The sequence below is a fragment of the Periplaneta americana genome, chromosome 1, assembly GCF_040183065.1.
Source record: "Periplaneta americana isolate PAMFEO1 chromosome 1, P.americana_PAMFEO1_priV1, whole genome shotgun sequence".
NCBI classification, from domain to species: Eukaryota; Metazoa; Arthropoda; class Insecta; order Blattodea; family Blattidae; genus Periplaneta; species Periplaneta americana.
Window position 1 is genome coordinate 53006753 of NC_091117.1, and position 15071 is coordinate 53021823.

General features: G+C 37.1%; 1 protein-coding gene across 1 annotated transcript in view; it reads right to left on the bottom strand.

Annotated features, from left to right (window-relative positions):
• The window catches only part of LOC138694581 (hyaluronidase A-like), an 83648-nt gene that overhangs the window by 32751 nt on the left and 35826 nt on the right, over nucleotides 1-15071 (bottom strand). Inside the window, exon 2 of the mRNA XM_069818874.1 lies at nucleotides 5477-5781. Within this exon, the coding sequence (XP_069674975.1) occupies nucleotides 5477-5781 (305 nt within the window). The remainder of the gene's footprint in view (nucleotides 1-5476; nucleotides 5782-15071) is intronic.

Genomic DNA, 15071 nt, shown 5'->3' on the forward strand with positions numbered 1-15071 from the left:
AATGTTAGCTCTATAGCTTCAGCAGGTTTAGAGAAAATAATGTAACATTCTGATGATAGGAAGTTGCTCACCAATATCACTTTAAAAGCATAATGCGATAAGAGTTTTGTTATGGAATAAGTTATTAGTTACACTTAAAGCATATACAGTACCTAGGTATCTTTGCTCTGTGCTATAACATTGTTTTGATTAATTCATTGATTACTTTTATAAGGCTAAAGATACCATTAATATCAAATCCACCTTATCATGTTATACTCAATCACTTGTTTGGGCGGGGAGATATCACTTTCTTTATAAATGATGTGTTTCATCCACTAGTATAGTACAGTATAGTTGTACTGCTATGGAATTTATGTGAATATTCCTTCTTAACTTTTTATTATGCTACTAACGTTTAAAACGCAACTGCATTATTAAGAAATTGGTGGTAGTACTTTTGTTTTACAGACAATATAGATAATATCGAACAGAAAGAAGCCATATAAAAATAACGACATAAAATTTCACGTTCCGTTTGAAGTTTTTGCACTACTGTTTTCTTAATCCAACAGGCTGCTTATTTCTCCTTCTATACCTAGCGCTTGATGACCGCGCACGACGTCAAGGTCAGAAAAATGCGCTTGCTTTGACATCACTGACGTAGTACCTCGTTTATCTATATTTTTGCTGTACTGTAGTTTGAATTCAGGTCACTGCAGCTATCTACGAACGGTCTATGTTACTTCTACAATGATCTTTGAATTGTTGTATCGTGGACCATAGTTGTGTTCCAGGACCATAGTTATGGGAAATGACGGTATGTATTCATCAACCTACCAGTGCGAACAGCTGTTTTCTAAAATGAAATGTATAAAGTCCAGCCACAGATCCCGCTTAAGCGATGCTCATCTCCTTGCGCAATTGAAAATAGCATGCACAGATATAAATCCCAATTTCTAAGAAATTGCTTTGAAAAATGATTAATTAAATATCACGTGAATGGACTATTCTAATTACATATGGTAGGTAGGAGTGTAGTGGCGCAACTGTCTGTAAATCCGTCACTGCACTGTAGAGTGCAACCACAGTCTTATACATACAGTCGCGCAACTTCAACACTTTTTTTGCCAACATTCGCGACACTAGCGCCCAAGCGGCAGGCAAGGCACTGGTCATAGGGTTGATACAGCCAGCACGTGCTTTAAAGGGATGCGAGATGTTATAATAACGTTTTAATCATGCGTCGGAATAAAGGCAATGTGTGCAATGACGAAAATTGCAGTAACACCAAGTTTAAATCTCCGAATTTGTCGTTCTTCAGATTCCCTAAAGACCAAGAGAAAATCATAACTCAGTCGTAAACCAATAATCCACGTTGTAGATAGCCTACGTATTGTGTTCTATAAAACATTTATTAGTTATCGGTTACCTATTTGTATGTCAGGAAGAACAGTTTAAATAAAAACAAAGTAAATACCTGTTACAGTATATTATTTTTTTTCAGAGATCATATGTGTAAATGTGTAACCATTCCGATTTTGGATAATATATCTACAGTTTTTAATGCAAGTAATTCCATAATTTTTGTATTCGTGTTTTTTTCTTTATATTTTTAAAAAGTTGAATGTTATATAGCATTCAAGTAGGTATCATGGTATTAATTTTGCAAGAATTCATGGAGTATAGTAATCCTTTTGCAAAATATTCACTTCTTGAATAAATCCAGACTGTATCGATAAATTTCTGATGTGTTAGTGTAGATTCATGTGGCAGACGTATTAAGTTCTCAAGAAATAAAAGAGCCTTTTTAAATTTAATATAAAAAGCAATCTTTTCTGTAATAATTTGCATGACTGTTATTGGTGTTGATTTTACATTCCCAGTGATTATTTGAGCCGTTCAGTGCAGAAGTGGTGTAAGTCAAAAGCAGGTAATGAGGTTTAAAGTAAGAATTCTGTAAAATACAGCGCAAAGTAGCAATTAATATATCCTTCGTTCTATTCACCGACTATTAATAGTTTAAATACATTCAATATTAACTGCCACTTTGCGCTGTATTTTACAGTATGTTTACTTTAATCCCTAATTACCCATTTTTGACTTACATCACTTCTGCTCTGAAATTAAAATTAGGCCTACATTTTCTGAGTTAATTGAAGTTACAATTTTTTTAACAAAATTGTGTGTTGATTTATTTGTTCTCACCTACGTCATATTAACAGTAAGTGCATAGGTAGGATAAGTTAAACTTAGGCATTATGTGTGAAAACTGGAAATGTAATGTAAAATGCGGTAAACTTGCCATAAAAATTTAAACCATAACATCAGCGCTATTTGTGACTCAAAATAATAAAGGAAATACAGGTTCTTAAGAAATGGAAAAATAATGAACTTCATATTAATGTTTAAATCCTCCCCTTTTCTTTATTTTCAAGTTTACCCCAATTTGCGGTATGCAAAATCGTTAATTTATCAGGAAATAGGGAGAGGAGTTCACCACGCGATGTACCCTACGAGATATGCCCTACAATTCTGAAGCTACTAATTTTTACTCTTCTCACTGGAAATACAAAGCTCCAGTGATTCATAAATATATTTAGGAATGAATGAATTAACCGACCACGCACGAACAATTATATTATTTCAAACCATGATACGTGATCAGAGCCATGATTCAGTTGTAAGGAGCAGAAAGAATTACTTTTATTCCCAGCTTCTGAAACTTGTAGATTAGCTGCGTGTGAAATTCTTCCAGGATTCTAAAGTAGAATTAATAAGAACCATATACACTTATTGTATAGCATAAAAATATAAAATAAACTACGCAAAACCTGTTTTCTGATGTGTTATCATAAGTCGTGTGCACACTTTTAACTTGCCTGCCGCTAGAGGGCTACTGTCGCGCCAGCTGTCAAATGTTGGCATATTTTATACGTATGAGTTGCGTGACTGTATCTATTAGACTGTGGTGCAACCCCTCCCACAGTATGTAGTTGCCATTTAAATCTTGTCTTGTGGGTTGCGTTCATTTTGCCCACCACTGATCTATAGGGTAAGCACTTTGCAATTAAATCGCTTGGTCCTCTAGGTTGGGGACTGTTACATCGGGTCAACTCCTCAGTCAACAGAAAAAATATTAAATGCTTAAAAAATAAAAAGATTAAGTCGGATCAAGAATGCTGCGAATGGGGTTGGCTGTTAAAGTGGACAAAACAAATTACACGGCAATAAGAGATACAGGTGAACCTATGTTATACGTAACCCAGTTATACACAGTTCTGATTTGTATGTAATTATACACAGGTTCTGGCAAAATTACGTTTAATGACATATAGGCCTAAATTAATTCTGATTTTTGTGCTAACTGATTTGCACGGAAATCGTTTTTGTAAGTAGTAAATTAAAATGGAGCTTGAATTGCACGTACATTTTCTTTTTTTTATTTGATGAGTAATAAAGTTCCACTTTAACTTCACATGATTTTTCTTATGACTTTGAATACAATTTAAACTTTAACTATTTCCAAGAAGCTGAAGATCAGCTGTGAGATACGGGGAACTATACTAAAAGCCAAGTTATGAACCGACTAAACAGGAAGTAGTAGGGTGGGCGAGAGGAAATTGCGGGTTAGAGGAGTAGTCTCTGCAGTGATGACACGTTGAGTGTGGGGGGTGGAGGAGAGAAGGAGAACGGAGCTTTTCATTGGATCTCACGTGAAAATGTCGTCTGCTAACGAAAATCTGGCAACGGGATCACGGAGACAGTGTAGCCAAACTTCCCAGTTCATTTGCAATACCACGTGCATTACGAGTCGCAATTCGTGCCATTAACTCGTGCTTTCTTAAAGCAGTAATTTTAATTACTAATATTGTTGATAATGTTACCGAGAACTAAATAAAGTAGTACTTGAATAGAATAATGAATTCTTCCGAGTGCTACGATACAAAAAGGAAGCGCGTTTTTAAGTCTGGAGAGAAAGAGAAATGATTTTGTCTGTATACAAATATTATTGACAAAAGTGTAAAATGGAGGCATTACATCGGTAGAAGAAGCAGCGCGGCAAACGGCTGAGGCACTGCTTGTGATTTACTTAACTGTTCTGATTTTCATATTGTACTCGTATGTAACTATACATTTATAATAGATCTAATAATGTCCGAATACTCTTATTTATTTATTTTAAACAATGGCTCAGACGGCTCGAATTTTTCTTTTTAAATTTGTATATTTCCTTATTGATATATTATGTGAAATGTAGTAGTAGTAGTAGTAGTAGTAGTAGTAGTAGTAGTAGTAGTAGTAGCAGAAGTAGTAATAATAATAATAATAATAATAATAATAATAATAATAATAATAATAATAATTGATATACTCGTACATGACTCAATCAGTATAAATATAAAATTAAGATAAAGATAATATCCATTAAATTATTATTATTGATGTACAAAAATAGCTAAATAATAAAATTCGATTTATAACAATTCAAAATAAAATCAAAATTACTATAGTATATCTTGATACATTAGTCAACACTATATTACTATCGTTATTATTATTACTATGATTATTATTATTACTAGTATTACTATTATTGCTATTATTAAGCTGACTATTATTATTATTATTATTATTATTATTATTATTATTATTATTGAATTGAATGGTTGTTCGTTCACTTAACTGAAATGTTTGAATTCGTTATATACTTCTTTATTATGTTAATAAAATTGAAAACACAGCTACGACAGTTATTTTAAACATATCGGTGACAAACGTTGAACACGCTTTGAATCTCGCGCCACAATGTGGCAACAGAGCTCAGAAAGAGAGCAACAGAACGTTGCTTCCGGTTTAGTCGGTTCATAACCTGGCTTTTACTATAATAAGCCATGTGACAGTCAAGACCCCTGCCTCTTTACATCAGGTTACGGGATTCGTACCGATAAGACAGCAAACTCACACAGCCCAGGCGAATACAGAGCCGGCATGCTCCGCCTTTACATGTTACCTTGACCGGAACACGTTACAAACGTTTGAAAACATTTGCAGGTCATTAATATCTGTCTAGCAATTATGTGTCGGACCCACGAGCCGAGTTACCATGAGTCTCATGGGGAGAGCCCATAGTACACAGAAGTACCACCAGCAACTAATGACCACTTACCACGGGGTCCAATTTCGGTGGCGGCCCGCAGTAGACTCTACATCGGACGCAAGCCCGAAATATGAGAAAGAAACGAACATGATGATGAAAGTAGTGTAATTATGATGGCGAAATGAGTCCTAGATCCAACGCTGAAAGTCACCCGCAATTCTGCTTCAATTGGCCGAGGGAATATCTCGGAAAATACCTCAGCAACATGTCCCAACCAGGATTTGAACCAAGGCCCGCTCGTTTCACGGTCAGACATGTTTAGCTTTACTCCACAGCGGTGGAATAATCAAGTTTATAGGCTACTCTCTCTTTCATCTATCATTTAGATGAGCTCACCCTCGAAGTTGATGTCAGGCACTATGTAGCTGACATGCTCCCGCAGTTTTTCGAGGTGCTGCTTCAGGTTGCCCTCCTGGGGTACCCCGCCGTTGCGTTTCGTTACGACGCCGTCCTTGTCCGTCAGCAGGGCCGGGAACTTGCCGGGGTCGTACAGGACGGTTATGTTGTCACCATGGTACACGTCACCCGAGTTCTGTACGATGCCCCAGTTCCGCACCGTGCTGAAGTTCACGCCGTAGCGGTGGCACATGAAGGTCGGGGCGTTCCAGTACACACGTAACTCCTGCTGTGGCTTTTCCAACCTACGGTGGAAACATCACAATGAGTCAAACGTCAGACTTGGTTTACTAATATTAAATAGCACCAAATAACTCCTCCCACTACAGTGTGGGACTTAGCTCAGCGGCTCTGGACGGAGGAGAACATCACAGGGGAAGCTGAGAGTGGGGATGCAGTGGAACTAATAAGTGGTGACATGCTAAAAGTCTGGTCATTCAGCTACCAAAGATGTAGTGATTGGTAATGTTTGTATGAAGTATATATTGTAGACGTCATCAGTTTGGAAGCTGGCGAATAGGGGCGTGGTTTCAATTAGCTTTGGAGTAAGTAACATTTGATGCATTGATGTAGATTCATTTTCCGGGCTGAGAGGCCGTGGTCTATTGGTTGGTTTTATACCAGACGTTTCGTCTGCAACTGCGGCAGACATATTCAGTGGAGTGGTATCTGAGGTCGCAAGACTCTTCTCGGCGTACCTGAGGCAACTGATCCTGTGAGCCATACGCCCCAGAGTATAACACCGTCGATGCGGTCACAGGAACGAACGACTAAGAAGGACACGGTCTTCCTACCGTACTTAAGGAATGTGACGGACCGTATCAGCAGGGTGCTGAAGCGTCATGAAGTGGAAACGACCTTCCTGCCGACCAAGCAAATCCGGAGTATGCTGAGGCCATCCAAGGACAAACGAGATAAGCTGCTGTCCGCCGGAGTTTACAGGATTCCGTGTTCGTGTGGGAAGGTCTACATCGGTACTACACAGCGGAGCGTCAGGACGAGACTGACAGAACTTAATAGGAATTGCCGCCTAGGACAGTTCGACAAATCGGCAGTGGCAGCACATGCCTACGAAGAGGGCGATCACAACATACGATTCAAGGACACTGACATCTTGAGCACGACGACGCACTTCTTCCTCCGTCTACATAGAGAAGCGATCGAAATATATAAACATAACAACAACTTTAATCGCAAGGAAGAAGGCGTCAAGCTAAACAAGTGTTGGTACCCGGTATATATAGGCCCCACGTTTCCATGGCAACTATTCACCATTCCTATTTCAAGAAAACTACTGCATAGTCTGTAATGGTGCGAGTTTTCACTTGGTGCTACGTACACTGTAATTAAACACCGTGACTAAAAGGAGCTACATTATACGGAGATCTCACCTTTGCAACTCAAAGTTCATGGTAAATGTTAATTTAAGCTTTACTCAGATATTACAACCACTCCCATTACTTTACGCTACGGACATCGACTTTCTCGATAGTACTTCAGTGTGTTGGACGAGGCAATGATTAGTACATTATGAACGAGCCTATAACGGTAGTAATTAAGACGCGAGTATGTTTGTTTATGAAACGAGCGCAAGCGATTTTCATAATTTTCATACAAGCGTCTTAATTACCATTATAGGCAAGTTTCATACGACTTTTTATGCTCGACCATATTTCTAACTTGAAATTATTCATAAGCATTCATGTTATGGTTATCTAAGTGAAGAGCGGAACTGACCTTCTAAATTGTGAGATGTGCGCAGACGCGAAAGTATTGATTTTTTCCGAGGGACGAAAATCATTGACCTTGATATAATCTAGAGAGTAATATGAACATTAATATTGATATAACCTGGAAATTGATTTAGAATTGAAAAACGAGATGACAAATTGAATTTATTTGAATATTATTTACAATTAACGCTAATTATTATAGTAACAGAACATAACCTTCTGCGACAGTATTGGATTTCCAGCCTCCGTGACGTTTCGCTAATTGTCTTTCGATTGCATATCCGAGAATAATCGATACTTGCGGTTTTATAATGGTACAATGGTGATTTCTCATTGGCTGAACAACTGAACTGTAATGAATAGGTGTACTTTAATGAGGTGCATTAAAGGGCTACTACCAGGTGTATAATTACTACATTTCGGCATGGTCGAGCATAAAATAATGAGTAGTTTATTCTAAAAAACAAAAGATGCTTGTAGCTACGGTAGATTGTTTATAAAAGGGGTAGACTTGACTGCTCCCATAGTTAGTAATGAATGAAAGAATTCACAACGTTTCGAAGATTGGCTCCATTTTCGTCTTTAAAAGAACAAAACTTAAGATGAAAAGGATATCCTACTTGTTGGAGTCGTTACAAACAGCTAATTTTAATACGCCTGACTAACCAATTCACGCCATTTTTTCCAGCAAATAACTAAAACTGGGGAAAGATATTTCTCATGAAATTTCGGCCAATGTATGGAATCGGTGACCACCCAGCATCGTGATGCACTTGGAGAGATATGATAGGTAGCGAAATCCGTTTATGAAAGCAAGCTATAACGGTTGGGAGGATCATCGTGTTAACCACACGATACTTCCATTCTGGTTGGATGATCGTCCACCTCTGCTTCGGCATGTGGACGTGAGGCCAGATGCCGACTACTCGGTGTGGGCCCTTAAAGGGCTGTAGTGCCACGTATTATTAATTATTATTAATGTTTATGATATTGGTGATTAAGGAGTGATGAATCTTGGTATGTAAATTTCCAATCCGGCATTTGCCTTTGTGGCTAAGGGGAACCATGGTAAACCAAAGTCAGATTGGAGTTTGAACCCGGGACCTCCCGAAGCAAATACCGTCTGTGCCACCTCGGTACTTTCTAGATTTCGGTCAATAGTCCACTTGCTGTATTTCGTGTTCACTTGTTTTGATGTTGGATTATGAAACCTTACTCCTCTTTTCACGGAAGGAAGACCGCGATTGCGTTTCGTTGCTTATTTCTTCAGTTGATCTCGATATGTATGAAACGAATTTAGCACCGAGACTGAGCTATCTTTAACCATCTTGGTTTACTGAAGTTTCTAAACGAGGTCTCATTACCGGATATTGCAGGATTGTATGTTTATTGCACGATTAACATCCTTAGTCGAGCCGATGAAAAGAAAAGACTATTCAAGCAGAAGATCCGGCTTCGGACATCAGAGAGATCGAATGAAATTAATTCCTCTTTACAATATCAAGCTAAACATTAAGCGAATTAATTCTCTAATACCACTAATTGAAGGGCTGATAGCAAAAACCGGACAAGTCCAAAATACTGATCTTTCAGAAAACGTAAAAAAAAAAAAACTGTCCCTAACGTTTCTCATACAATAAAATATTTTATATAGGTATCTCATATATCTACCAACTTTGGTAAAAATTTTTCACTGTTCTCTTTTGTACGATTTAAAAAAAATCTTTGGACATATCCACTTTTTACTGAAAATTTTATATGTACACACATTAATTGAGAAAATGGATATAAAATCATGTTTCATTCATATGCCCAACTGTAGCAACATACAAATAAATACTTTATAAGTGTTTTATTAAATGAAACTTAATGTTGGAATGATTTGATGAACAAGAAAAGTATATTGTTATGTTTATATTTTTCTCCTTCTAAATTTATGTTCTTCAGTCTTTGAATTATTGGCACATCAGGTAGGCAAATACAGAAAAATAATTATTCTAATAGCAAAACAATAAACTATGCCCAATCAAAAAATATATTATTATTATTATTATTATTATTATTATTATTATTATTATTATTATTATTATTATTATTATTATTATAGCTGTTTTCACTCACCACAACCACTGCAATTGTTATCTTCTGCCACCTCAACATTTTCCTCAATCTGGTCACTTGATTTTTTTGGGTCTGGTTCATTTTGATGATCATTCATTTGTAAAACGAAATTTTTAACAAATAATTCTGACAATAACAACTAATATGCCGATGAAATAAAAGAAGTCAATAAAGTTTGTGACTTGTCCGTCTTTTGCGAGAAAGATGTCGGACTAATCCGTTTTTTGCTACATTTTCAAACACTCATTTCAATGACATAAATCTGGTTTTTGTAGAAACTTGTTATGTGACTAATACCCTCTTAAAATACTGAACATATCAGTTGCATAGAATCGTAATATACGCAGCCAGTTCATAGGAGACATAGAACTGTTTCTGGGTTTTTCTAACTGATCCACTTGTTGCAGCAGAAATGACACGATAGATTTTGGTAAACGAAATCCCTTCTGAAATTTTCTGTCACCTAACTCCTCGTAAGAATTCTCTCTTTTCACTAATGAAACTTCACGCTCACCGGGTCCTCTCGACAAATCTCCGACGAAGTCGTTAATAGATGTCAAGTGCTGCAGGTCAGACTGGATGCTACAGGTTTTCAAGTTCCAATTGAGGTATTTAACCGAAAATAGAAACTGCGAACTTTGAGTATTGATTACTCTCGAATTTTGTAGTACATGATTTACATAATGGTACGGTTCAGTGTGTAGTTATTGTGCACCACCTGAAGATGACCTACTGGAAGTTTGAAAATATTTGTGGAATGGTTATGTTCTTATGAGCTGATAGGTTTTTAACCTCATCTTAATAATGATAAGTTGTTGACTGATGTAACTACATAATAAATTCTTTTAAATATCTCTTCCGTTTCTTCCTATTCATATTTTCATATTTATTATATTATTATCTCTACCAGAGTGCTGCATTGGAGTTAAATCGCTCGGTCGAGTGTCGCACTCTCGAGTGAGATACGATCGGTCGTGATACGCTCGTAATAAATAGAAGCATAGTACAAGGTCATCTCACCGACATGTCTTATCTTGTATGGAAGGCGACAGATAAGATACACATATGTTTTGCTCACACGGTAAAAATAAGGCTTTATTTTCTGCGTTTATGACAAACGTTTAATGGAACAGTCAATGGAACGTACCAAAACAGGAACATGAAGTTATAAATAAAATAGTATGAAAAACTTCGATATACAGTTTGATTTACCACATATACAGGGTGTTTCAAAAATACGGGGCATAATTTCAGGTATGTATTTCCCACATGTAGACAATCAAAATAGTTCATTACAACATGTGTCCGGAAATGCTTTATTTCCTAGTTATGGCCTTCACAACATTGAAATTCACCGGAACGTTTTTCTTTCCGCAGGTCGTTGCCGTCAAAGGAGACATTAAGAGAGCACTCTGACAGTTCATTCCGAGGCGAAGGTTACATTCAGTGATGTGTAGGCGTTAGACTGTGCGACATGTATTCAAATCAAGAGCTGGCAGAGATACACTTCATGTACGGTAAGGCGGACGGCAATGCTGCGCTGGCTCGTCGTTTGTACCAGGAGAGGTACCCACAGCGACAATGTCCAGATCGGAAGACATTTGTACGTCTCCATTACCGTCTGTGCGAGAATGGAAAATTTAACTCTCCTGGTTTGGGAAGGGGACGACCAAGATCTACAACTCCAGAAGTACAGGAGGAGATTCTGGAGGCTGTGAACATGACTCCTTCTATCAGCACACGAAGGGTAGCGTTGCAAGTCAATGTTCCTCATACGACTGTCTGGAGACTGTTGAAAGAGTATCAATTGTATCCTTATCATTTGCAACGTGCACAGGCCCTGTCACCAGCAGATTACTCTGCACGAGTTAGGTCCTGTCAGTGGTTCTTGCAGCAGTGTGGTGTAAATCCGAACTTTCCTGCCTTAGTATTATTTACAAATGAAGCACAGTTCACACGAGATGGCATAACAAATTTCCACAATCAGCATGTATGGGCGTATGAAAACCCACGTGCAACTGTTTCATCTCATCACCAGGTGCGGTTCTCCCTCAACATGTGGGCCGGTATCATTGGTGATCGATTAGTTGGACCCCATGTACTTGTAAACAGACTTACGGGGCAGGCGTACACAAACTTCCTGGTAAACACCATACCTCATGTTTTAGAAGACACTCCACTGATCAATCGTCAACACATTCACTTCTTGCATGATGGCGCTCCTGCACACTTCAGTCGTACGTCTCGCCGGTACTTGGATCGAAGGTTTCCTGATCGATGGATAGGTAGAGGTGGCCCAATTGCTTGGCCTCCACGCTCACCTGATCTGAACCCTCTCGATTTCTACTTGTGGGGCCATTTAAAATCATTGGTTTATTCGTCTCCGGTGCCTGATTTGAAATCCCTTCGGAACCGAATTGTGGCATGTTCTGAGGACATACGCAATACTCCTGGAGTTTGGGATCGTGTTCGCAGGTCAATGAGACATCGATGTGAGGTCTGTATTCAAGCAGGAGGTGGACATTTTGAACATCTTTTGTAATGACAACGACCTGCGGAAAGAAAAACGTTGCGGTGAATTTCAATGTTGTGAAGGCCATAACTCGGAAATGAAGCATTTCCGGATACATGTTGTAATGAACTATTTAGATTGTCTACATGTGGGAAATACATAACTGAAATTATGCCCCGTATTTTTTAAACACCCTGTATAATGTAAGTCCATACACAGTGTTCCGCCTATATACTGCGGCAATGTAGAAACGTTTTACAAAATATTATTAATATAGCAGTAGATTAATAACAAACAGAGATAACGTCACAGAAAATGTAATAAAACGAATAATCATGCTGCACAACTGTTACAGACACAAAGATTGATACACTAATTATTAGAGATTATTATGATGGTGATGATGATGGTGATTATTATTATTATTATTATTATTATTATTATTATTATTATTATTATTATTACTAGAAAACGTGATACATTTCTTGCATTATCGTGGTTGTGTTCTCCGTTTATAATAATTACATTTGCATCCAATAACATCTATCAGATGTGGCAAAAACAAAATCACCCCTGTGTGGAAAAAAAAAAAAAAAACATTTACCTACAACGTTTATATTATTTTAAAGCATGTTTTGTAGTTGTACTATGGAGAGGTTAGTTAAACACTGCAAAGTTTTGAAATGATAAACATTTATGATGTTACTACACAGTTCATCACTGTAACAAGAACGAATGTCTAACGCTCGGCTTATACCGGTCGAGGATTTATCGCTCGTGACAATTTTACCCATCATGCATGTGCGCTACCTATCGGATTATGCTATGAACTACTTGGCGCTCGAGCGAAAACGTCCGATGCAGACCTCTGCTCTCAACCTTGCTCTTATATAGAAACATTCACGGGTACAGTCTACAGTACTCATCCATCTCTACTAACATCGTCATTTTACATTACTATTTCCCTAATTTTCTGATTATCTTAAAAACCTTTTTATCTCGACTAGTATTCACTAAATTTTTCTACTTTCTCATCTACATTACCGAATCATATTATTTGTCTCATTTATTGTTCAATGTTCTCCTGTTTGTAATACTTACTTGCTATTATTTGTTCAATGCACTTATCACATTTTCACTTTATTGGATAACTTTTACGGTTCACTCTCACTACTTGCACTCACTTTCTACCTCCTCTCTAAATTACATGCAACCCTAGGTATATCATTTACTAGCCGTACCCGTGCGCTCCGCTGTACCTGTTAGAAATAAATATAAAGTAATTACATAATTAAAATAGGACGTTTGATCCAGGGAACATTCGTGTTTGATAGAAGGATAAATCGTTTAATATGTTACTTAATTTAAATTGTATTTAAATAATTAAAATGCGATCATTTTGGTCCAGAGAGCACTCAGAAGTTACTGTAATAACATTATAGCGTTATGTCCATCTAGAGAAACTACACTTTCCGATGGTGAAATAATAATTAATTATACAAATCGGTTAGCTTTCGATATTACTTTATACAAACACAGAAACATTCTCTGTAGGCTATGTTTCATAGCTTTCGATTGTTGTTGTCCAAGGCCCATTATAGACGTAGTCATTTGTTTTCATTTCATTACACCGCCTTAGATGGCACTGTATTTTAATTTTAAAACTCATTTATCTCATTAAATATCAGTCCTATCAAAATTTTGTAAAGAGTAAAACTTATCGAACATTATTTTTAAAACAACTTTTGTTATGTAACATATTTCACAAAAATTAATAATAAGCGAGCTATTTCGGTTTATTTAATTCAGGCCCCCTTATAACCCCTCTTTTAAATGTAGTATTTTGAATGCCATATAGCCTAAAATCTAAGTTACAGCGAACTTAATTTATATTCCAATTTTCATATAAATCGGTTCAGTCATTATTGCTTGAAAAGGTAACAAACATCCAGACAGACAGATAGATAGACAGACATACAAACAAATATTTCAAAAAAGCGATTTTCGGTTTCAAGGTGGTTAATTATATATGTTAACACCAATAATTTTTGGAAAATCGAAAATTACCAGAAAAATTTCGGCTACAGATTTATTATTAGTATAGATTACTGTTTCTAACTCTTATTAGCCTCACTACCTTTAGTGATTTTCTTCTCACTGATTTATTCTATCCATCTTCTCATTAACACTTCACTACTTACTCCTCTATCATATTCACAGTTTCACTTCAGTGACACTAATTGATCTAATCTTTTCTGACCGCATCTAATACCACAGACTCAGTCAGATTTCTCCTTTAGTTCACTTATTACACTCCACACGTCTTTGTTTACACTTCCTTGTTTCTTTAACTATCACAAATACAAGTTTCCTCTCTTCCTATTCAATTAATAATAAACATGAAACAATTACAATTTTTTTTCGCTATCACTCAGAATAAATTAGCAGGCCTAACCTCAAAATTCCTCTGTTATCAATGTCATTAGCGTACGTCATATGTTTTACACCAAACAGCTGATAGGGAATTCGATGAGGCGATGACTTAGAGCCGTTACAGTGAACGCACTCCACTTAAAATATCCATTGCGTGCGATTCGCCCGGGAATGCAATATGATGTAGTGAACGCCTGCCTATCTTTCAGTATGTTACTATCTGTGGCCTCTTGTCCCAGATAGTGTGTTTACTACTTTTAAAACAAAAGAAAGTGATAACGTCCTAATTGCTGGTGTGAAGTTCATTAGTTTACAGGTGTTTCCAAATGAAGCTGATAGGTGTAACCCTAGATCATATATGTAACAGATATGTCGGGCTTATAGGCTTTGAAGTTAACAACTTTTGTCAGGTTTACTACGCTGCCATCTAGTTGTTACATAAGGAGTCACGTCATAATTCCCATTTGAATTGCATTAGCGACTGTGCTGCCATCTCGTGTTCGTTTACAGCGGACGGGTGGCGATCCTGGCGGCTGTTCTCTTCAAAGTGCTGCCGATTTTAACGTAGCGAGGAGTTATCTGTTACATATATGATCTAGGGTGTAACTCAAGATAGTTGTTGATCTACATGGGGAGTTCCCAAACAGTGGCGCCAGCCTGCGATCTAATTCATTCAAATAATTCGAAAGTAGCTTAAAAGTTGGAAACAAGAGTCACTGACTCTTAACCTAGACAT